Source organism: Pseudonaja textilis, chromosome 12, assembly GCF_049901715.1.
Source record: "Pseudonaja textilis isolate UNSWEBS1 chromosome 12, rPseTex1.2, whole genome shotgun sequence".
NCBI classification, from domain to species: Eukaryota; Metazoa; Chordata; class Lepidosauria; order Squamata; family Elapidae; genus Pseudonaja; species Pseudonaja textilis.
Window position 1 is genome coordinate 9,984,145 of NC_142001.1, and position 24,540 is coordinate 10,008,684.

Here is a 24,540-nt window from a genome sequence, read left to right on the forward strand (position 1 = left end):
AAGCTGCGCACGCGCTCTCAAAGCGCGCAATTAGCAAACCTGTTGTTAATACTGGCAACATCCCACCACTGACCAGAACCACTGGTGCAATGGTGGGATTCAAAAAAATTTACTACTGGTTCTGTGGGCGTAGCTTGTTGGGCATGGCAGGGGAAGGATACTGCAAAATCCCCATTCCCTCCCCTCCCCAGTAACCTGCTTTGCAGCTCCGTTCTCCTGTGCAGGGCAACCAAAGAAGACCCAACTGATCAGCTGGGACTCAGGAGGCAGAGAATAGATGGGAGCAGGGCCAGTCAAAAGTGGTATTTGCCGGTTCTCTGAATGACTCAAAATTTCCGCTACGGTTCTCCAGAACTGGTCAGAACCTGCTGAATATACCACCTCTGGCTTGATGGTTCTGTTCACCATTAAACCTTCTTCCCAATCAGCCTCCATATTTCCAGTGTCTTTATCCCGGCTTGGAACTGAACCCAGATGGATATTCCTTCCAACTCCAGTTAACTGTCAGGAGCCAAAAGAGAAGCTAAGGCCCATGTCCCAAAGATCTGAGCTCCCTTTGCTAGTTTTTGGCTCTTCTGCTGTTCTACGCACTTGTATTCATTTGGCCCGAGTTGCAGCCTCCAAAGCCAAATCCAAAGCCAACTGCTCACTTCTGAATGAACTGGCTCAGATCCTCCCACCGAACAGCCTTTCTTAATTATCTGATTTTGAACAATGCAATTCCATATGCCGCTCCGAGGACGGGGAGGAGAAGAATGTGACTGATTTGATTCCTATTTTTAGGCGTTGTTTTTTTTCCTTCCCTTCTGTTTTTCTAATCTCTCCCGCTTCCCTGATCACCCTCTTCAAGAGCCTTTCATTGTGCATCAGGGAGGCGGTGGCTTGGCTGTTGTTTGAACAGACCGCCTGATCTGCATCTTCTTCCGCTGATTCTGAAGAAGCTTCAACTCTGGGGAGTCCATCGTTTTCACTCAAAAGAAACTAACATTCCAAGAGTGGCGTTTCTTCGGGATTGTTATCAGCGGTGGAATCTCCTTGGCAAAGACGCAGAAGAGTTATTAAGGCCCAAACTCTCAAAGTTGCCCGTTTTCGGAGACCTTTTTCAAAGTGTAAATTGTTTTGGGTTTTTTTTCCCCCTTCCCTAGCTACTCAGAGGAAGCAATTTACAGAATCTTTTGTTTCCAGTAGAACGACAAGTAAAAACATTTACTTGTCGTTCTACTGGAAACAAAGATTCTGTGAACATTGTAGAACTAAACAAAGCCAAATATACTGTATAACTCTCTGGCTTAAATGGAAAGCCAACCTTGATTCTTCCAACACACTGATTCTTTTTTTCCCCTGAATTTCAACACTTCCAGGGTCTCAGGAGGCCCTTCCCCAATTCAGCTGAAATGGATTCATTTAAGGTAGGAACAACCAAGCCATTCCTCTCAAACCACACATAGATCTTGAGTTCCATTTTTGAAAATTAAGAGTCGTCCAAGAGCCTCCAGTATTTGAGAAGCTCCTACAAAGATGTGGGGGGTGGGGTCAAAGTATTTTCCAAAGCACCCAAAGGGAAGACAAGAAACAATTATGGATGGAAACTAACCGAGGAGAAAAACAATCTAGAACTAAGGAGAAAGTTCCTAACAAATGAGAGCAATTAAACCAGTAGAACAGCTTGCCTTCGAAAGTTGTGGGTGCTCCATCAGTGAAGGCTTTCAAAAAGACACTGGACAACCATTTGTCTGAAATGACATAGGGTCTCCTACTCCAGAAGGGGGTTGGACTAGATAACCTCCTTTTATTCTACCTTCTTCTGCTAAAGATCCATCACTGTCTCATTTAGAAGTTGAGGAATAAGGTCCCTTCCAACTCTATTATTCTATGTTCTAAGAACACTTTGCTAAAACCTGGCAGGAAATTATCACTCTTTACCAGAATGCCTTTGGTGTAAATTTAAAAAAGAAAAGAGGTAAAATATATTACACACAGAGAGAGAGAGAGAGAGAGAGAGAGAGAGAGAGAGAGAGAGAGAGAGAGAGACAGACAGACAGACAGACAGACAGACAGACAAAGCCATATATTTGTGGGAAGCCATCCCCTCCCAAAAGAATGAAATGTTTTAGGAAACATTAAAAAGGCAGAGTATTATAATTCTTTAAAGGAGAAATAGAGAAACGTGTTCTTGGAGATAGAAAGAAGACCCCAAGTCTTTCTTAATAGTCCCCAGCAGATATTTTGTGCCCCCTGAGAAAGATTGGGCCATCCTGAAACAAAAGACCTCCAGTCCAGGATGATGGGATTAAGACATGATCCCTCAGGACATAATAGGATTACCCCTCTACCATCTAGCAGTGGAGTTCATCACATTGCACAATCTTCTGGGGACATTACATCACCCTCCAGGCTTCAACCAAGCTTAGCTCAGACAACCTACAGAGCCAGCTATGACCCCTAAAACAGCCAATAGAACACAATGTTCTTGCACAGGAACAGGAAGTTCAAGTGCAAAGGCCAAGAGAAGGTATAAAAACCCCTCACTCTCAACTCCATGTGGTTGGTTGTGCCAGAACCATGGCTTGGTGGTCCTGTCCATCATTAAACCATCTTTCCAACCAGCCTCCATGCTTCCAGCCTCTTTCTCCCAGCTTGGACCTGGATATTTCTTCCAACATATTTCAGTGCTTCTCCTCTTCGAATCTTATTGGGTCACTCCTTTCCCCCCTGGTTCTTGGGGATCTAATTAAACCTGACTGCAGTCCAAAAAACTCTTGTCTCTTCTTAGTTTTTAAAGGTAATGTTGCTGTCTTGTTAAATTTGCAGCTTGAACTTTGCACAAGCTAGTTTTCTTTTCTTTTTTAGCACTGATTGAGACATACAGAGAGTTTACTTTGCTGGAATTGCCCATCCTGTGGCTATTTTTATCCCTTAGTCCAAGCCGGACTGTCAAGAAAGATTCTTTCTGGTAAAATAGAGCGGTGCATTATTGGGTTTGCTTTCTGTTTGCTTACTGGAGCCAGAAGAATATCCTAAAGTGTTTTTCCAAGCAGAAGGATCTTCAACTTCCCTAAAATAACTCGGAATGGCCCAGTATTGTCCTTTGAGGGTTTGTTGTGGTTCGCCGGCAGCAGGTGCAGACGGCTGAGGTCTTGGAGAGTGAGGACCCAGGTGAGGGATCTGCGTGTGATGCAAGGATGGGGTCAGGACCATCAGGGAGTGGAGTGCTATCTTTGGAGATTGTGGAGGCTGGCAGCAGGGATGAAGAGGTTCCCGAGGAGCCTGTGCCCAGTGCGCGTATGCGCAGGGCTGTTCAAATAAAAGAGCAGCTGCAGCAGCATGGGCGACTCGGGAGTAAGGCTGCAAGGTAATGGCCCCTCCCTTAAGGGATAAAAGCCAGCTGAGAAACCTGAGTTCTTTGCAGGAAGCAAAGAAGTTTTTGCACTCAAGCCTTGTGGATGTTCGGGATATCTTGGTTGGTGTTTGGAGACTCTTCGTGTTTGAAATATTTCTTAGTAACTTTATCTAGTGTTCTTGGCAGCCTTGCACAACCTTTGCAAGTCTCGTTCTTATCAGAGACAATTAGTTTGAAACATCCTTTTAATCGTGAAGGAATGGAATTTGTAAAGAATCATTAAAAGGTTTTGCTGTTACCTCTGTTCGTGTCTGTTTCCTTGGAACAAGGTTTGGGTCGGAACAAGGTTGTTTATGTTGTTGTTATTGATTAGCTGATTGTTAAAAATCTCTTTTCAGTGTCACGTTAATTCTAATCGTTGGGCTTTTCCAAGCAGCTACCTCTGTTCTCAAGCTAACGCCAAGCTTTAAAGAAGAGTGGCTGCTTTAATTAGGTAGCAACAAGGTGTTTGCAAAGTCTGAAGCATTTCTTCGGAATCATTGTCAAAGTGCATCAAGCCCAAATATAGATGGCCATAAGCATCCACCATGGTGACACAGTGGTTAGAATACAGTACTGCAGGGTATTTCTGCTGACTGCCAGCTGCTTGCAATTTGCCAGTTCGAATCTCGCCAGGCTCAAGGTTGGCTCAGCCTTTCATCCTTCCGAGGTGGGTAAAATGAGGAGGCAGATTATTGGGGGAAAATAGGCTGACTCTGTAAACCGCTTAGAGAGGGCTGTGAAGCACTATGAAGCAGTATATAAGTTTAAGGGCTATTGCTATATAAGGAGGAAGAGAAAGATAAAAATTATCACAGAGGCAGAAAAGAGAAACTTAAAGACTTGGAATACAGGTCATCCTTGACTTAGGACCACAACTGAGCCTAAAATTTCTGCTGCTGAGTGAAACCCTCATTAAGTGAGGTTTGCCCCATTTTATGACCATTCTTGTCACCATTGTTAAGTGAATCTGACTTCCCCATTGACTTTTGCTTGTCAGAAGGTCACAAATGGGGATCACATGACTTGGGACACAGCAACAGTCATAAATAGGAACCGGTTGCTAAGCATACACATTTTTAATCAGGTGACCATGGGGGACACTGCAATGGTCGTAAGTGTGAAAAATTAAGTGTTATAAGTCACTTTTTTCAGTGCTCTTATCACTTTCAACGGTCACTAAATAAACCATTGCAAGTCGAGAATTAACTGTAAAGAATTAACCTTTAAAGTAAAAGCTGCATGTGGCTCATTTTAGGTTAGAAAGAAATCAGATCCCCCCGAAAGATCTGATGCTGGCTGGGGATTTCTGGGAATTGAAGTCCTCATATCATTAAGTTGCCAAAGTTGGTCATATCTAGAGACTGAAGATTTCCCACTCAGCTTTCTACCGCTTCATTCCGGTGCTTTTTATAGACTAGGGTAGACATACTGCACGCATGCTCTAAAAAAAAAAAAGCAAAAGTTTTGCTTATACCACATATTGAGAAATTTCCTGTGTAGGTGGGGTTTGTTTGGTCCTGACTGATAACCAGAATAAATGAATTTTGTTTGCTTCCTACACCAAGTCTAATTTGTTCCGTTCCAGATCTGCACCAGTTTGCAAATTCCATTTTTAAAGCTTGCACATATATTCACGTGGCATTTTTTGTTCACATCTGCATCAGTGGTATTGTGATGACCTGGGGCATGGCACAAAAGCAACCAAGTCACAAAGTAGGTAAAGTCCCTTTAATTCCTCCAACTTGGTCCCCAATGTCCAGTTATCCTCGGCTGGAGAAAAAACTCTTCCAAGAACAGTTTTTAAAGGGAAGAAATTTAGTCTGAACCCAAAGTACATATAAATTACAAATAAAAACCAACACAAACCATGCTGCAGCAATTAACGAGACGGGCCAGGATAAAGAATTGCAGACTTCAAAACATAACGTAACACACACAGTTGGGAGGATGCCAGAACCCAGATAAGACTTAACAAACAAAGATAATGCACGCTTTGCTTCCAACAAGGTTGTGTGCACAAATACCCTTTTCCCAGTTGCAGCTAATGAAGGGAATCAAGGCCTTTTTCTCCCCCATAACCCACATTGCTCCCTTATCCATTCCTCCCTGCATGCCCTTATGATGAAGTGGGGGTGGCCCTGGGTCTTCCTCTGAATGCTCAGATGGACTGTGCCCTTCCCCAGTTTCCTCCGCAGCCACCAGAGCCACATTCCCATTCCCTGTCAGCTGTTCGACGTCCCCCTTGGAATCAGATTCCAACAGGGGCATCACAGGTGTGATTCAATTTTTTTTTACTACTGGTTCTGTGGGTAGGCTTGGTGGGCGTGGTAGGGGAAGGATACTGTAAAATCACGAGGCAGAGGTGGTATTTGCCGGTTCTCCTAATTACTCAAAATTTCCGCTAGTGGTTCTCCAGAACTGCTCAAAAGCTGCTGAATACCACCTCTGATCTGCCTGCCGTTTTTATACCCAACGCCAACCTGTTTGTGGCCTCTTTCTTGCATATATGACATTTCGTAGGTGATTTCCCTCAAGGCATGGGGTTTTTTGGTCACAACTTTCATAGTTTTATATGCTTAAAAGACCCTTGGAAAGTTATATCCCAACATTTCAGAGCAAAAAGTCAAGTTGACCCGTCGTCATATCCAGGAAGTGTGAGCTCATGGTATCTGTTGAATGTAAACCAAACAGATTTCCTCACGTTATTGAACAGAACAGAATAACAGAGTTGAAAGAGACCTTGGAGGTCTTCTAGTCCAACCCCCTGCTCACTATTTTTATTGCTCAGTAAGGTGATAGGCAACACCAACTTTTCTCTGTGTTTCCTGTGTTACTTTTGTCATTGCAAAGTTCGGAAACAATTGGTGGGATGAAACCTCATCTCTTGAAGAAAGTTGGCTTAGAAGGACTTGTTTATAGCAGGGTTGTCTTAATGTCACATCGTCACGTGACGTATCGCGACATTTTTTTCCCCTTTGCTAAAAAGGGAACGGAGGTGGCCAGCGCGTGATACATCCAGCCCAGGGCCCGTGAGTTTGACACCATTGGTTGATAGAGTTCCTGGTTTTACTGTAGGGCTAACCTGTTATTCTCAGATTAAAATAAAAGGAACGAGTGTTACCCCTATTTCGAAGACTTAGATAACAAAGACGTCATTCCCCTCCATGTTCAGTTCTCGACTGCTCAAAGAAAGACTGCTCAAAGAAAGTATTGCAATGTAGTGTGTGTGTGTGTGTGTGTGTGTGTGTGTGTGTGTGTGTGTGTAAAGAATCAGCATGACTATTTCAGAGGTCGTATTCAGCAGGCTCTGACCAGTTCTGGAGAACCGGTAGCAGAAATTTTGAGTAGTCCGGAGAACCGGCCAATACCACCTCTGACTGGTCCTGCCCCACCATCTATTCATCGTTCAATGGGCCTCACATTGAGTCCCAGATGATCAGCTGGGTCTCCTTTTGTTGCCCTGCACAGGAGAAGGGAGCTGGAAAGCAGGTTAGTGGGGTGGGGAGGGAATGGGGATTTTGCAGTATATCCTTCCCCTGCCACACCCACCAAGCCACGCCCACTGAACCGATAGTAAAAAGAATGGAATCCCACCACTGGACCACCTCCATCAAAGCTGATTCCAGCTGGAGTATAGAACAATTCAAAAATGTAGTGCGACACAGGAAGATGTCGAGAGAATTGCCAAGAAGTAGACATGTCTGAATGGATAACAATATCATCATCATCTTCATCATCTTGTTAAATAAATAAAGGCACTTAAGAAGTGTGGGGTTAATCACCAAGAGAAGTGGTATCTATGTGTTATTCATAGGGCAGGACATTTTCTCCACAATGTTCTTGTTTAGCTTTTTCTGAGAGGGTAACTAATCAATGTTTTCCTTCTTGTCTTTCATCCCAGTCATTTCACTATGCTTCCCTGAGGGTAAAGAGCAAAAAATGGCCCAAAGGTAAGTGGTTGGAAAAATCAAGACTTTAATAAGAAAACATTAAAGCCACTGATCGAAGTAAAACATTGAATTTCACAGGTATAACACACAGTGGACCGGGAGCATACTAAATTTTTGAGCTAGGTGCACAATGTGCACAATCATTTTTATCTCTGCTTTTTTTCCAGTCTGTTCTTCTCTTCCCTTCCCCTCTTTTCTTTCCTTCCTCTCCCCTCTTTTCTTCCCTTCCCCTTTTCTCTTCTCTTCCCTTCCCCTCTTTTCTTCCTTTCCTCTCCACTCTTCTCTTCCCTTCCCCTTTTCTCTCTCTCTCTCTTCCTTCTTTCCTTCCTTCCTCCTCCTCCATAAATAATTGTTTACAAATCTCAGTGTCCAGGTTCCTGCAATCACCAAACCCTACTAACACACAACCTAACTTAGGATTAGATGTCAGCTTATTTTCTTCACCACCACCACCCCTTTCTACCGTCTTGGAGATCCTCTTGTACATTAACGATAGAAATTCTGGTAAAAAAAAAAAAAAAACTTCTATAGCTTCCTTAGTTTTCTACAGAAAGGAAAAATAAAGTTGGGTGTAAACCAACACATTGATCATGTCAAACCTCCAGCCCATCTCAGTTCTGCCCAATGCCTCCAGTGATTTCAGGGTGTTAATTAGTATGTAGAACGGTTCAATTTTTAAATGCCAGTCAGAAGGGGTCATTATGTGACAATTTCAATAAATCCATTTTGTAATCTGTTTGAAAAGCAGAAGATTGTTCAAGAGTAACCTCTTTTCTTTTATTACACACTTGTACACTGAGTTGTTCTACAATTCACTGAATTCATAATGTCGGTTCCAAAGAAATAAACTTTTTACACAGCTTAGCTGTGAAGACTGTACAGAAGAAAGAATCATAATTTAATGGGATCTAAACTCTCGACTATGCTTCACAGCTGTAGGACAAATATAATTAATATAACAATGTAAACCCAATTTTTCACACTGCGCAGTCTGATGTTTTAATTAAATTTGCCCTCGGCTTTATAGAAAAAGTGATATGAATATTACCAGAAATTCTGTTTCTGGTGATAAAAGAAAAAGTGGCAAGAAAAAAGCAGAATAGAATTTCTGAGTGATCCACTTGTTTGAAAATAATGACAATAAAGTCTTCTGGTTTCTTAGTGCTCGACTTATGGCCACAACTGAGCCCCAAATTCCTGTTGTTAAGTAAGACATTTGTTAAGTCAGTTTTGCCCCATTTTATGACCTTCCTTGCCTCAGCTGTTAAATGAATCACTGCAGTTGATCAGTTAGCAACCCGGTTGTTAAGTGAATCTGGCTTCCCCGTTGACTTTGCTTGTCAGACGGTCGCAAAAGGAGATCACGTAACCCCGGGACTCTGCAACCATCATAAATATGAACCCGTTGTCAAGTGGCCATATTTGATCACATGACCACGTGGACTCCAAAATGGTGGTAAATGTGAAAAGAGGTCATAAGACACCTTTTCAGCGCCGTTGTAACTTTGAACAGTCATTAAATGAACTTTTGTAAGTTAAGGGCTACCTGCACTTAACCTTTAACCTCAGATAGATAAATAGGCTGGGCTGCACCTCACTGGACTTGTTAAGAGAGAGAAAGAATGTCCAACACTGCACTGTCTCTTGTTTCTCTCCCTTCTGGGAATCCAGACTGCTTTCCACCACAGTGGATTGGCATTGAAAGACCTCAAGAAGGAATTCAATGATGAGAGATTTTTTACTATTATTATTATCCCACAATAGGCTGACATTTATTATAACAAGTAAGACCACACCTAGAGTACTGCATCCAGTTTTGTTTACCACTTTATAAAAAAGATGTTGAGACTCTGGAAAAAGCAACCAGGATGATTGGGGGACTGGAGGCTAAACATATGAAGAACGGTTGCAGGAACTGGGCATGGCTAGTCTGGGGAAGAGAAGGACCAGGGGAGACAGGATAGCAGGCTTCCAATATTTGAGGAGCTGCCCCAGAGAGGAGGAGGAAGGGGTCAAGCTATTTTCCAAAGCACCTGAAGGCCAGACAAGGAATAATGGATGGAAACTGATCAAGGAGAGATTCAACCTGGAAATAAGGAGAAATTTTCTGACAGTGAGAACAATCAACCCATGGAACAGAAGTTGCCCTCGGAAGTTGTGGGGGCTCCATCACTTGAGAGATTGGACTGCTATTTGTCAGAAATGGCGTAGGGTCTCCCGCTTGGGTGGGGGGTTGGACTAGATGGCCTATAAGGTCCCTTCCAACTCTGATTATCTGTTATGTGTTAGAATTGGAAGGGACTTAAGAGGACATGAAGTCCAATTCCTTGCACACTGCAGGATTCATTACACTCTCCCCAATAGATGACAATCCTACTTTCCCGCATATATTATAGACTTAATTAATGGTCTTGCTAGATCTTATATTTGAGGCTGATTTTAATCGTGTTATTGTAATACAATACAAAAGTCAATACAAAATGCTTGCATTTACCGCTGTTCGTCTTTTGGCTGTATTGTTTAAATTACTAAAAGGGACTAATTGTTTTAAATCCTACTTCTGTTTGAAAAGCTCCAGTGAAAATGAAGGGATCCCTTACCTGTGATCTCCTACTCCAATGATATATAGGGAGTCTTCGCCTTCCAGTCACAACGGAGCCCAAAATTTCTCTTCTTAAGTGAGGCTATTGTTAAATGAGCTTTTGTTGTTAAGTTAGTGGCATGGCTGTTCAGTGAATCTGGCTTCCCCATTGCTCCTCAGAGGGTCACAAAAGGGAATCACATGACCCCAGGACAATGCAACCGTCATAAATATGAGTCAGTTGCCGAGCTTCTGAATTTTGATCAAGTGATCATGGGGACACTACAACGGTTGTAAGTGTGAAACATGGTCATTGGTCACTTTTTTTCAGTGCCGTTGTAACTCTGAATGGTCACTTAACTGTTACAAGTTGAGGACTACCTGTTATTGTACCCCTTCTACGTCTTTTCTCTCTAGGTGGTTCTCTGAACAACAGTAGCCGACGGCGAATTTCCTGTAAGGATTTGGGCCACGGTGACTGTGAGGGTTGGTTATGGAAGAAGAAGGATGCCAAAGGTTACTTCACCCAGAAATGGAAAAAATACTGGTTTGTCCTGAAGGATTCTTCCCTCTACTGGTACACTAACCAAAACGTGAGTGCAAAGCGCAATTACAAGGGGGACAGACTCTGTAAACTGAATAAAAGAATCCATTTGTTTTAGCGGAGGAGAGTAAGGAAGCTGCGAAGACCTTCCGATAAATGAATGGTTTGGTCAACAGGCAGGATTTTGATGCAGACAAGCGACTGAGCTGATCCATGAGGGATGAAGGTGCTCCATCAGACTTCCGCCCCAGCAGAGAAATGGGCTAGCAGAGGAAAAAGCTGCCTCTTTCTTCACCTAATAAGAAATGCAGTTTCAGTCCTTCTGTTGATGTGTGTGTGTGTGTGTGTGTGTGTGTGTGTGTGTGTGTGTGTAGACAGAAGAGAAAGAGAGAGAGAGAGTCAGATAGACAGACAGAAGAGAGACACAGACCGAGAGAAATAGAAGGATAGACAAGATGATAAATGGATGGAGGGAGGGAGGGATATGGATGGATGGACTATGATAGATAGATGGACGGGTGGATGGATATGCATGGATGGGTTAAGATGGATGGATGGATGGATGGATGGACTAAGATAGACAGGCAGATGAACGGATGGATGGATATGCATGGATGGGCTAAGATAGATAGATAGATAGATAGATAGATAGATAGATAGATAGATAGATAGATAGATAGATATGGATGGATATGAATGGATATGGATGGATGGACTAAGAGACAGACAGATGGATGGATATGCATGGATGGGCTAAGATAGATAGATGGATGGATAGATGGATGGATGGATGGATGGATGGATATGGATGGATGGACTAAGATAGACAGACGGATGGACGGACGGATGGATGGATTTGCATGGATGCGCTAAGATAGATAGATAGATAGATAGATAGATAGATAGATAGATAGATAGATAGATAGATAGATATGGATGGATAGACTAAGAGATAGACAGATAGACCGACAGACAGACAGATAGATGAGGGAGGGAGGGAGGGATGGAGGGAGGGAGGGACGGACGGAGAGAGTGAGGGAGGAGATCCATTATAATCTGGAAACCAGGGGTGCTAAGCATAAATTGTGAATTTGTGCCAACCCAAATGTGAATTTCACAGTTCAAACAATTTGAAAGTAAACTTCTTTTAAATTAAACTAGGCTTATTTTAAGCCTAATTTTTTATTTCTATCTATACCACATAAAATCACAAAATAATTTGGGAGTTTTTCTCAGTCAGAAAACAATTCAAAGGTTTCCATAGAGCTTTTTTCTGATTCATAAAAGACAACGGCAGATTTGTCTTCACATCAGAGCTATAAATCAGTGAGCTCAAGTGCCTTTAATTCTGGTTTCGATTGTGGCCCAGGCTTGCAGAAAGTAACATTAAACCGGCTTCAAAAAAAATCATATACCTTACATGGAACTGAATGCAATTATAGTTCCATATTCCTGAGCATTATGTGGTTATTAATAGACAGAAAATTAACCTTTTCTTCTGAAAGTGCTTAGGATTTAAAGGCCATCTACAAACAGAATTGGCACCAGCTATAGCATGCTCAGTGATCTGGCAACCTAATTATCTGTGATAGAAGGGAGATATGGGACATTCTCTGCCAACCTTGATTCTGTCTCAGCGGTATTTTCTCATTCCTCCAATCACAGGATGAAAAGGCAGAAGGATTTATCAGTTTACCTGAGTTCAGAATAGACAGAGCAATTGAATGCAGAAGGAAACAGTAAGTATGAACTAAAATCACTCGAAGTAGATACGCAAATAGCTTACAGACCCAACGAAGCTGCTTGTGCTTTGTGTAAAATTGTGCAAAGCTGCTTTTAGGGGTGCAATTCCAGGATCACCAAATTTGAAGGAGCTTCACATTTGAAGGCTAGTTTGGATAATAAAAGAGCCAAGCTCAGAGAGCACCAAGGACCCTATAGTAGTACTCCTCTTCCTCTTCCTCTCCCACTCCCTTCTAGCACTGATGATGTTACCTAGTTTGGGTAATGAAACGTCTGCAAGAAAAGAACCAAGCTCAGAGAGCAACAAGGATCCTACAGTCTTCCTCCTCCTCTTCCTCCTCTTCCTCCTCCTCTCCCACTCCCTTCTAGCACTGTTAAATTCAGCAGAAACTCTTGATGGAGGATGAGTTCCTGGATGTACAGGTAGTTCCTCGACTTACAACCACAACTGGGAGCAGAAGTGGTCATCATGTGAGTCACACCCAAAGTTGCAAGCCTTTTTGCCATCATTAAGTAATCACTGCACCCATTAAGTGAACGATTGTAGTCGTTAAACAAGCATGTGGTCATTAACATGAATCGAGGTTCCCTGTTGGCCTTGCTTGCTAGAAGCTTCTCTGGAAGTCTGCAAATCATAAACACATGACCCCCAAGGCTCTGCAACTGTCATGAACACACGCCAGTTTGCAATGCCCAAATTTTGATCAAGTGACCATGGGAATGCTCTAACGGTTTATTAAGTCCAAGGAATGTAGAAATTACTTCCTCTCTGATCTGCTTTCCGAATTTAATTTCCCACCTATTTCATGCTAAGGCCATTTTAACCACGTTTTCCAGTTTGTCCTTCTGAACTATTGTTGTTGTTTTTTAAAGCCCTTCCATGCTTATTTGTACATAGATTTTTCTAGAATGCTCATGTCATGCTTAATGTTCGATTTGTGCAAGCAAAGAATTGGGTCACAACATTTGGAGACATCTAGAATCCAGACAATTGTTGTCTGGGCAATGGGAATTATGAGCGTTCAAAAGAAAGAAGCAGGTCAAAGGCAATTCTCTGCTATCTCCTGAGAAAATTCCTGGTTTGCACGCCAGCATTTTACGTCACGAAGGGAAATTTTGAAGGAAATCAACCCAAGCACCAGCACTTGCAACTTAGACCTAATATGGGAATGCCAATATTTATAAATTAGATTTCTAATCTTAGCTGCAATCCAGACTTACGGGTACTTCTCAACCTATAACACTTGGTTTAGTGATCATTTAAAGTTACTTATGAAAAAAAGTGGCTTATGACCATTTTTCACACTTACAACCATTGGAGTATCCCCCTGGTCATATGATCAAAATTCAGATGCTTGGCGACTGACTCATATTTATGACAATTGCATTGTCCCGGGGTCATGTGATCAAGAGCTGTGGTGGCACAGTGGTTAGAATGCAGTACTGCAGGCTATTTCTGCTAACTTCCAGCTGCCAGCAGTTCAGTTGTTCAATCCTGACCGGCTCATGGTTGACTCAGCCTTCATGTCAGAGTTCCGATGGATGCCCTAATTAAACCTTTTGAGGTTGGTAAAATGAGGAGCCAGATTGTTAAGGGAAAGATGCTGACACTATAAATTGCTTAGAGGGGGCTGTAACTCACTGTGAAGTGGTATATAAGTCTACATGCTATAGCTACTTTCCTTCCTTCCTTCCTTCCTTCCTTCCTTCCTTCCTTCCTTCCTTCCTTCCTTCCTTCCTTCCTTCCTTCCTTCCTTCCTTCCTTCCTTCCCAGTGGTTAGAATGCAGTGTTGCAGGCTAATTCTGCCCATTGCCAGCAGTTTGATGTTGATTGGCTCAAGGTTGACTCAGCCTTCCGTCCTTCCAAGGTTGGTAAAATGAGGACCCAAATTGTTGGGGGCAAGAGGCTGACTGTGTGAATCACTTAGAGAGGGCTGTAAAAGCACTATATAAGTCTAAGGTCTATTGCTATTTGCAACCTTCAACCAAGCAAAGTCAGTGGGGAAGCCAGATTCATTTAACAGCCATGTTCCTAACTTAACAACTGCAGTGATTCACTTAACGTTTGTGGCCAGAAAGATTGTAAAAGGGGCAAAACCTATGTCTCGCTTAGCAACAGAAATTTCGGACTCCATTATGCTCAGAAGTCAAGAACTACTTGTATATGCTGGTGCACACATAAGAGATTTACGATGAAGTGACTCGGAGTCCAGCATTTGAAGAGACAGCTTCGGTCCATATTAATGCAAACACCCAAATCTCCCATGACAGAGTCCTTGGAAAATCCTCATTGTGTCTCACTTCATTTGACTGGACTTGTCTGCCATCTAGCGGACTCCAGTAGCTTCAAGACCTGTATCTTTATCATAGTCTGTCCTGGTATTTTCTCAACCCTGCCAGCTTTAAGAGGTGTGGACTTCCACTCCCAGAATTCCCCAGCCGGGATTCCGTTCAAAGCCACTGGAAATGTTGTGTTTCTCTGTAGAATTATGTGCCATATCTGCATCTTACGGCAGGAGCATAGTTTGATGCTTACCTCTTGACTAAACACCTCTTATAATATCAACAAGGAAGATGTGTCCGTAGACCATGTGAAATCTGTGCTTGGTGCCTTTGGAAGGCCAGACAAAGAAACCAAAAGCACAAATATGAATACTTTTATTATAAGGTCATAGTAAAAAGAACCTTGCAAGTCTAGAAGCAAGTCCCCCTTTTCTATCCTTAGGTTTCAGAGAAGTAGGGAGGGTCATTTCTGAGATTCTTTGTCCATGCCCAATTTTGGGTTCAGAATTTTCTTCTCAGGCCATTGTCTAGGCTGCAGCTCTTCTTCCTGTCTCCTAAGGTTGTCCTCACTTTGGAAAACTTGGGAAGAGTGAAGAACTTTACATCTTGAGCAGAAATTCTATGTCAGAGAAAAGAAAGTTGGTTGGGGGGGGTCATGTCAAACTCTCAAAGTCTACTTGGAAACTAATGATTGACAACTCTGCAAATTGTATTTCAAAGGATTTGAACCTGGTCACCACCAAATTCAAACAGTAACTTGACTCCAGGAAGAGCCAGTTTAGTCTAGTAGTTAAAGCATTGGGTTAGAAAGGAGACTGAATTCAATTCCCACCTTAGGCATGAAAGCCAGCTGGGTGATTTTGGGCCAATCACCAGGAGACTGTGAGTTCTAGTCCCGCCTTAGGCATGAAAGCTGGCTAGGCGACTTTGCGCCAGGTACTCCCTCAGCCCAATCTACCTCACTTTGTTATTGTGGGGAAAATAGGAGGAAGGGGCACTGCCTTATTTAGAAGGAGGAGGAGGAGGAGGAAGAGAAGGGGAGGAGGAGGAGGAGGAGGAGGAGGAGGAGAAGAAGAAGAAGAAGAAGAAGAAGAAGAAGAAGAAGAAGAAGAAGAAGAAGAAGAAGAAGAAGAAGAAGAAGAAGAAGAAGAAGAAGAAGAAGAAGAAGAAGAAGAAGAAGAAGAAGGGGGAGGGGGAGGGGGAGAAGAGGAAGGCAAAGAAGAAGAAGAAAGGAAGGAGGGATACAAATAAATACAATATAAATAAAAGTCAGTAGAACTGGACAACTTGCTGTCATATTAATAGATGCTAAGTTTTCTTTTTCTTCTTCTTCTTCTCTCTCCTTTCCTCCTAGTGCTTTCAAGGCTTGCCACCCCAAAATCAAGAGCTTCTACTTTGCAACAGATTGCCTGGAAGAAATGAACCGGTAAGTTGTTCTGAGATTCTGCATTGGGTGAGGATAACAGAACAGCAGAGTTGGAAGGGACCCTGGAGGTCTTCTAGTCTAACCCCTTTCTCAGGCAGGAAACCCTATACCACGTCAGACAAATAGTCATCCATGATTTACTCTGATACGTGGAGAGCAGGAGAAAAGAAGGATGGTGTTCTTCTATCTTCAGATACTTATGTTGAAATTCCCACCTCTGTGAGCAGATACAACATGACTATTTTGCTGCCCCTGAGAGCAGGACTGGACTAACACTGAGGTTAAGAATACCAATCAGAAAGCAGCATCCTGGAATATTTAAAGGTGCATCAAAGAGCTGTGAAATGGGAAACTTCACATCGTGCTTCGGGGTTATCAATCTGCAGCCAGCCCCACAAATGTTGCAGAATGCAATTTCCCAACTTCTAAGTCAACCCTGTCAAAGATGAGACAAAGTAGGAGAGTGCGAGGAACATACGAAGTTGGATAGTTGGTTAAAATTGAATAAATAACACAGAAATTGAATGAACGAATGAACAAATAAATGCAATTTTAAAACTATTATCATCACCAGCAACTATAAATTTTCTACTCACTGCTTAAAATAAGGAGGGTTTAAAGCCATTTGAACCCATTTCTCTTTTTAAAAAAATATTTCAATAGATGGATGAACCGTCTAGGTCTGGCTGCCATTGGTTACACACCTGATGACAAGGATATTCGGCCAGATGAAGGTGAGATTCTTGATGGCAATGGGAGGGGATGGGATGGGATGGAATAGGGTAGGGTAGAATAGAATAGAATAGAATAGAATAGGTAGTGTAGAATAGAATAGAATAGAATAGAATAGAATAGAATAGAATAGAATAGAATAGAATGGAATAGAATAGAATAGAATAGATAGGTAGTGTAGTGTAGTGTAGTGTAGAGTAGAGTAGAGTAGAGTAGAGTAGTGTAGTAGAGCAGAACAGAACAGAACAGAACAGAGCAGAACACAATAGAACAGAGGAGAGCAGTGCAGAACAGAACAGAACGTTTTATTTGGTCAAGTGTGATTGGACACACAAGGAATTTGTTTCTTGTGTATAAGCTCTCCATGTATATGCAAAACAGCAGAGTAATAATAGTCATAATGATGATACCAATAAGAGAAGGTAGTAAAAAAAGATGGGAAGGATAATAGTAATACAGCCATACTATATGGGTGAATATACGAAGACATAAGACAATGCTCTGGGAATTAGTTGTTCAAAAGAGGCAGTTGAAAATATCCAACTTCTCTGCAGCCTTTGGGAAATCTTGCCTTGCAAAGCATAAATTTCCGAACAAAATGAAAACCTTTTTTTAGCAGATTATTGGAGTGAAAGTGACCAGGAAGATGTTGACAACTCCTTAATGCTGAAACAAGAAGGACCCATTGTGCTTTGTGACTCCTACCACCGGACCCCCTCGGTGAGTCCAGCATTGTGAAATGCAACCTTTCAAATTTAACCCTGCATTTCTCCCCCCCCCCCTTTTTTTGTCTCCCTTTCTGGATGTCCCAAAGGTGCTTTTTCCAAAAGGCAGCTGGACTTTCTTTGAATTTTTGTTCAAAAACCTTTCGCTTCTCACTCAAGAAGCTTCTTCAGTTCTAGCTCCTTTAGAACCTCAAGAAGCCTTTGGGGTGAGAAGCAAAATGTTTTCAATCAGAAGGAAGGAAGGAAGGAAGGAAGGAAGGGAGGGAGGGAGGGAGGGAGGGAGGGAGGGAGGGAGGGAAGAACGAAAAAGAAAGAAAGAAAGAAAGAAAGAAAGAAAGAAAGAAAGAAAGAAAGAAAGAAAGAAAGAAAGAAAGAAAGAAAGAAAGAAAGAAAGAAAGAAAGAGAAAAGAGAGAGAAAGGAAAGAAGGAATGAAAAAGAAAGGAAGGAAGGAAGGAAGGGAGGGAGGGAGGGAGGGAGGGAGGGAGGGAGGGAGGAAGGAAAAAAGAAAGAAAGAAAGAAAGAAAGAAAGAAAGAAAGAAAGAAAGAAAGAAAGAAAGAAAGAAAGAAAAGAGAAAAGAGAGAGAAAGGAAAGAAGGAATGAAAAAAGAAAGGAAGGAAGGAAGGAAGGAAGGAAGGAAGGAAGGAAGGAAGGAAGGAAGGAAGGAAGGAAGGAAGGAAGGAAGAGCAGTTGCCTTTTTGGAAAAAGCAGCTTTGGGACAGCCATGACCTGGATGATGGAGAATCTTCATGGAAACTCTTTCTGGGTGTGTGTTGGGAATTGAAATCAACAGTCAGCTGGATGTCACAGAGATAATACATTTCAGTAACAGAGATGCTCTTGGAAGCAACTCTGCAAGAAGCAATAGCAACAGCACTTAGACTTATATACTTACATACTTCACAGTGTTTTTACATCCCTCTCTAAATAGTTTACAGAGTCAGCCTCTTGCCCCCAACAATCTGGGTCCTCATTTTACCCACCTCAAAAGGAGGGAAGGCTGAGCCAACCTTAAGCTGGTGAAATTTGAACTTCAAAATTGCAGGTAGCCCTGCAGTACTGCACTCTAACCTCTGCGCCACCACGGCTCAGTAACAGCCTGTTGAAAGAAAGAAAGGGATTTACAGTTGAAGAGTCTATCTTGTATGGTTCCAGCGTCTTTCCATAACTATATCTTACAATCGGGTGTTTTATTTATTTTTAGATGAATTCTTCAAGTCCATTCCCTGAGCCCAAACATGGCCGTCACTTCTCCAATGAATCAACCTATTCCCATTCTTCTGCAGAAGAATCCCGACAGGATCCAGCAGCAGGGAACACTCACTCTGCAGGAGGTTCTAGACCTCCCTACAGAGAACGGCGTTCATGGCAGGATCTTATAGAGACTCCGTTGACCAGTTCAGGACTCCATTTTCTCCAGACTGTCCCTACTGATTCAGACTATGTGAACGAGAGATTTGGGGTGTCCCCGGAGAGGCGGCGGCAAGCCACCTTACCTGTCCAGAGACGCCACAACCACGATCAGGATGGCCCTTTCCCATTGGTCGAGTGCTACAAAGGTCACAGTTCTCACTCCAAGCCCCAGAAGCAAAGAAGCCAAAGCCTTCCACGAAATCGCGATGTCCGGATCAAAGGGCGAGTAAAAACGAGTGGGATCTCTGAAGAGCGATCGGAAGAGGAATTGGCCGTTAAAAAGCCAAGTAACTTGTGTGAAGAGGGTAAGAGGTTAAAAGAACTGGACTTGGTTAAATTGTTTGCCAAACAAACAAATGACCGAACAAGTGAGTTGTTTCCTACAAAAGCCCCCTCCCCTTTTGCTTCTCTTTTAATCCTGACGGGAGAGGCCATTCATCGTCTACCTGTGGCCTTACTCCCACGTCAACTCTGAGTTCTTAATTGTTCCTTCCTTTTGGCAGCTCTGCGCATGTGCAGGCTGGGAACCGGTTCCAGAAGCTCCCCTGCCTCACTGCTGTCCGAGCCCGAAGGCAGCTGATGACTGCCAGCCTGCCTTGGCCCCATCTCTGCCTCTGATGCAGAGCCCTCATCTGAGCCTTCCTCAACCTCCAGGAATGGCCCAGGTTCCTCCCCAACCTCCTCACTACTGTCCGACTCTGCTGCCAGCTCCTCCAGCCACCAGCGGGCCACAACATCTAATTCAACCCCTTGATCAAGGCAGAAGACATATACTATCCCAGTCAAATAATTGTCCAGTCTGTTTTTGAAAACCTCCAATGATGGAGCGCCCACAACTCCTGGAGTCAAGCCATTCCACTGATTAATTGTTCTCATTGTCAGAAAATTTCTCCTTACTTCTAGGTTGTGTCTCTCTTTGACAAGCTTCTTCCACCCATTAGATAGAAACTACGTATACCTTCCCTAACACAGAGGTGGGGATCCTATGGTCATATGCTGAACAACAAGCCCCAGTGTTCCTTATGACATCAGTCATGCTGGGCAATCAGCAATATTTGTAGAATCAAAAGTTCCCAGCTATTCTGGAAAGTTTTGAATAGAATACATCTTGAATACATCTTCAATGTACAATGTGGAATGTAGAACCACTTGTTTACAATTACAACGACATTGTATAAAAGGTGACTTAGGACTAGTCCTTAGATTGGGAACCATCACAAGCGTCCCCATAGTCATGTGATCAAATTTTGGTGCTTGGCAATTTGTATGTATTTACGAGGGTTGTAGAGTTTTGAGACTTACCATGGTTGACATTTTTGACTCTCCCAGCCAATTTTTGACAAGCAAAGTCAATGGGAGGAGCCAGATTTACTTAACAGGTGCATTATTCCCTTATCAACTGCAGTGATTCACTTAACAACTTGGGCAGAAAAAGGTCATAAATTTGGCCATAACTCACTTAACAACCATCTTGCTTAGCAATGGAAATTTTGATCCCAATTGGGGTCATGATTTGAGGACCGATTGTAGGCAATAGGACCTTAAGTCCAGATTTTATATTTTGTGACACTATCAATGACTTCAAATAGGATTTTTGAAATGTATTAAGAGCCAGCTATAGCCAGCTATAGCCAGCTATAGCTCTGAAATTCTGTTGTGTGGTTTAGTTCATTCCCAGAGTTCACGTAGGTTGGAACTTGGCTCTTCAATAGATTTTATTTTTAGATTTCACTGGGATTAAACAAAGATAACAAGAGCAATAGCACTTGGACTTATATACTGCTTTATAATGCTTTACAGCCCTCTCTAAGTGGATTACAGAGTCAACATATTGTCCACAACAATCTGGGTCCTCATTTTACTGACCTTGGAAGGATGGAAGTCAACCTTGAGCCAGTCAGGATTGAACTGCTGGCAGTGGGCAGAATTTTCCTGTAATATTGCATTCTCACAATAACAATAGCACACTTATATACTGCTTCACAGTGCTTTACAGCCCTCTCTAAGCAGTCTACAGAATCAGCATATTGCCCCAACAAGCTGGGTCCTCATTTTACCAGCCTCAGAAAGATTGGAAGCTGAGTCCACCTTAAGCCAGTAAGAACTGAACTGCCAAACTGCTTGCAATCAGCAGTCAGCAGAATTAGCCTGCAGTATTGCAATACTGCATTCTAACAAGTGCACCACCCCAGCTCTTGAGCCGGTCAGAATCAAACTGCTGGCAGTTGGCAGAATTAGCCTGCAATACTGCATTCTAACCACTGCCCCACCACGGCTCTGATTCGCACAATATTCATCTGCCGCAATAAGGATTGCAGTTTTTCACTTTGTTTCCCTTCACTATAAATATATCTTGCTTCTAAAGCAGGCTTGCTTCTCTTTAGAAAAAGTAGAAGAACGAAGGAAGAGCACCGATGGTCTTCATGAACTCTACAAGACTTTGGAACAAGCCAGTTTGTCAGCCTTTGGAGAGCAACGCCCTTCCACCAAGCAGGAATTCCGGAGGTCCTTCGTAAAGAGATGCAATGACCCTGTCATCAATGAAAAGTTGCATCGCATCAGAGTACTGAAAAGTACTTTAAAAGTAAGAACATGTTCTCTCTGTAATACAGGGGTCTTCAAACTTGACAGCTTTAAGCTCAACTCCCAGAATTCCTCCTCCAGCTCAGGAATTCTGGGAGTTGAAGTCCACAAGTCTTAAAGCTGTCAAGTTTAAAGACCTCTGCTTTAAGACTCGTGGATTTCTACTCCCAGAATTCCTCCTCCAGTCACGTTAGCTCAGGAATTCTGGGAGTTGAAGTCCACAAGTCTTAAAGCAGAGGTCTTCAAACTTGACAGCTTTAAGACTTGTGGACTTCAGTTCCCAGAATTCCTCTTCCAGTCATGTTAGCTCAGGAATTCTGGGAGTTGATGTCCACAAAGTCTTAAACTTGCCAAGTTTGAAGACCCTTGCTGTAGTAGATTCAGTGAAAGGGGCTGTAGATTATTAGAGTAAGTTTTTCCACTCCTGAATGAGAGGAATGTAGAAAGGCCAATTCTCCATCCAGTGGCCATCTCTAAATCCAAGCAGAAGGCCAATTTGACCCAGGAATGTTCACAAGACTTTGCTGCTCTCATTCAAATAGTGACATCATCACATTACAAGATCTTCCCCTAATGGCCTGGATGAAACATCATGACACCAAGACAGAAAAGGGCAAGACTGGAGCGTGATGTCAGGCATGAAGGATCAGGATCGCAAATTAGTTCCAGTTCAGAAGATTTATTGCTGAAGCCTATAAACAAGAATCTGGTCAACTAACATACAATACTAAATTGGGGTGTGATAAGAGTCAGCAGAATTCAAGAGGGGCTGGACTTATAACATTAGCGGGAATGAAATGACTCTAGGCTAATGATTCACTTGACTCTACCTTCCAGCTCTGCCTCCTTTTTTCTTTTCACATAATGATATAATGCTGCTTTCATCGTTCTGCTTGCTTCTCCCACCCATTTCATCCCAGACACTGTGAATTTCACCCTAAATGGATCTAAATGTTTGATTCAACTCATTCTTTTGTTCTTCCTTTGTCAACTTAATCTAATTCCTCTGCTTCTTTTCCCACCCACTCCCTTTTCCTTATGTTTTATTTCAAAATTGAAGGGAGGGGTTTTTTTTTCTCTCTCCCTGACATCAGTCAGGTTAACCTTCAGAGATAGCATCAAGCCAAAATTAAAGTTCAAAATTAAATGAATAATAATGAACCATAAATCATGCACACGTCAAAAAAAAAAACCTGATTAGATCATGTAGCCTCAAGAATGCAGTTAGCTGGAGGGCTTCTAATACTACTGCTCTTCACAAAGTGGAGTTATTAAGCTATTATTTCTTTTCTTCTTTTAATGAATTCTTTTTTTCTGCTAAGATAAAGGTGGAAAATATGAAGCAGGCTAAAAAAAAAAAATGAAGGAAACTTCTGAAATCCTTGTGAAATGAATGAGACAGTGTGGTTGCATAAGGGAGGGCCGGTTTGGTGTAGTAGTCAAGACCTTGGGCTAGAAACCAGGAGAGTGAATTCTCATTCTGCCTCAGACAGGAAGCCAGCTGGGTGACTTTGGGCCTGTTACTCTCTCTTTTTCAGCCCTAGGAAGGAAGCTAGAGCAACCTTCTAGACCAGCAGTGTCAAACTCAATTTCATTGATGGCTGTATCAGGCTTGTGTTTGACCTTGGGGGGCAGGGGCTGGGGGCATGGCCAGGCGGGCATGGCCAGCTCAACATCACTCATGCCAGGGGCACCTGTGGTGGCCAAGTGCTAGGGCAGGATTTCCCTCAGACCCTTGCTCACTCTCCTTATAATCTTCCTTCCTTCCTTCCTTCCTTCCTTCCTTCCTTCCTTCCTTCCTTCCTTCCTTCCTTCCTTCCTTCCTTCCTTCTTTCCTTCCTTCCTTTTCTTTTTTCCTTGCCTTTTCGTTCTCCTTTCTTCTTCCTTCCCCTCTTTCCTCCTTCCTTTCTTCCTTACTCTCTTCCTGTCTTTCCTTCTTTTTTTTCGCCTTTCCTCTTTCCCTTCTTGCATGCTCACATGCAAAAGGGGAAACATGTCTCAGTTTTAGTTTGTTTTGCTAGCCCACTGACAGCAAAAACAGAGCTTGCGGGGGGGGGCATGCACACACATCCCACCCCAGTTGTCCGCCGCAACAGAGGGCTCCTTTAGCCCTCTGCCAGGGAAAATGGAGCTCCGTTTTCCCTGGCAGAGGAACTGCAGGCCAGTCCTTTGCTGTTTTCAGGGCGGCCCTGTGAGCCAGATCGAAGCACCCCCCGGGCCTTGAGTTTGACACCCCTATTCTAGAGAGTCATGAGTTCTCCTCCTTAATCAGACAAGGGCATCAAAAAGATCTATGACTTGTGTCTTCCAAGACTGGCGAAATAGTTCAAAGCCTGGCACTTTTGGCATTGCGGTCATTTATATCTTCCTATGTCTGGATGTTCAGCGGCCCATTTGGCTTTCCATTTAGGAATCGATTGTTAAAATTGTTGGGCAGATGTTCCACAAGCGCCTTTGGGGTCTTCTTAGATTTGAGCCTTCCGGTTGATAAATGAGGACAGTCAGTATTACAGGTGGTATTCAGCAGGTTCTGATCAGTTCTGGAGAACCCGTAGCGGAAATTTTGAGTAGTTCGGAGAACGGGCAAATACCGCCTCTGACTGGCCCAGCCAACCCTATCTCTTCTCTGCTTCCTGAGTCCCAGCTAAATGACTGGGTCTTCTTTGGTTGCCCTGCACAGGAGAACGGAGCTGGAAAGCAGGTTAGTGGGGTGGGGAGAAAATGGGGATTTTACAGTACCCTTCCCCCAAGAAAGGGGAGGGAATGGGGATTTTGCAATATCCTTTCCCTGCCACGCCCACCAAGCCACACCACAGAACTGGTAGTAAAAAAAAAATTGACTCCCACCACTGATCAGCATACCTTGGTAGGAGTGAGTTGTTCATAATATTTCTCTTTACAATCACTAGTGCTTCTTGCCTTTGTAGTAATTTTTCTGTGGTCTCTCACTAGTGCACTTTGCTTTTGTAAGGCTGGTAGTGCTATGTGGCTCAGAATAGCAAGCCAGCAACTCATAGTAGTTTTAATACATCTGCTTATAATCCCCAGGGATAATAACTTACTGGCATCTAACTTACTCGTACGGCAGCTGTTAAGCCGTACAGCAGGGGTCTTCAATCTTGACAGCTTTAAGACTTGTGGACTTCAACTCCCAGAATTCCTCCTCCAGTCATGTTAGC

At 42.9% G+C, this 24,540-nt stretch overlaps 1 protein-coding gene across 4 annotated transcripts in view; it reads left to right on the forward strand.

Moving 5' to 3' along the window:
• Positions 1-24,540, forward strand: part of LOC113437975 (connector enhancer of kinase suppressor of ras 2-like) — a 327,810-nt gene that overhangs the window by 293,574 nt on the left and 9,696 nt on the right. For 3 of the 4 annotated variants that reach the window (XM_087940977.1, XM_087940974.1, XM_087940976.1), the window contains exons 16-23: positions 7,284-7,332; positions 10,331-10,506; positions 12,123-12,196; positions 15,838-15,909; positions 16,573-16,643; positions 17,258-17,361; positions 18,570-19,083; positions 21,163-21,362. In XM_087940977.1, the coding sequence (XP_087797103.1) occupies positions 7,284-7,332; positions 10,331-10,506; positions 12,123-12,196; positions 15,838-15,909; positions 16,573-16,643; positions 17,258-17,361; positions 18,570-19,083; positions 21,163-21,362 (1,260 nt within the window). The remainder of the gene's footprint in view (positions 1-7,283; positions 7,333-10,330; positions 10,507-12,122; positions 12,197-15,837; positions 15,910-16,572; positions 16,644-17,257; positions 17,362-18,569; positions 19,084-21,162; positions 21,363-24,540) is intronic. The other variant, XM_087940975.1, reaches the window with a different exon arrangement.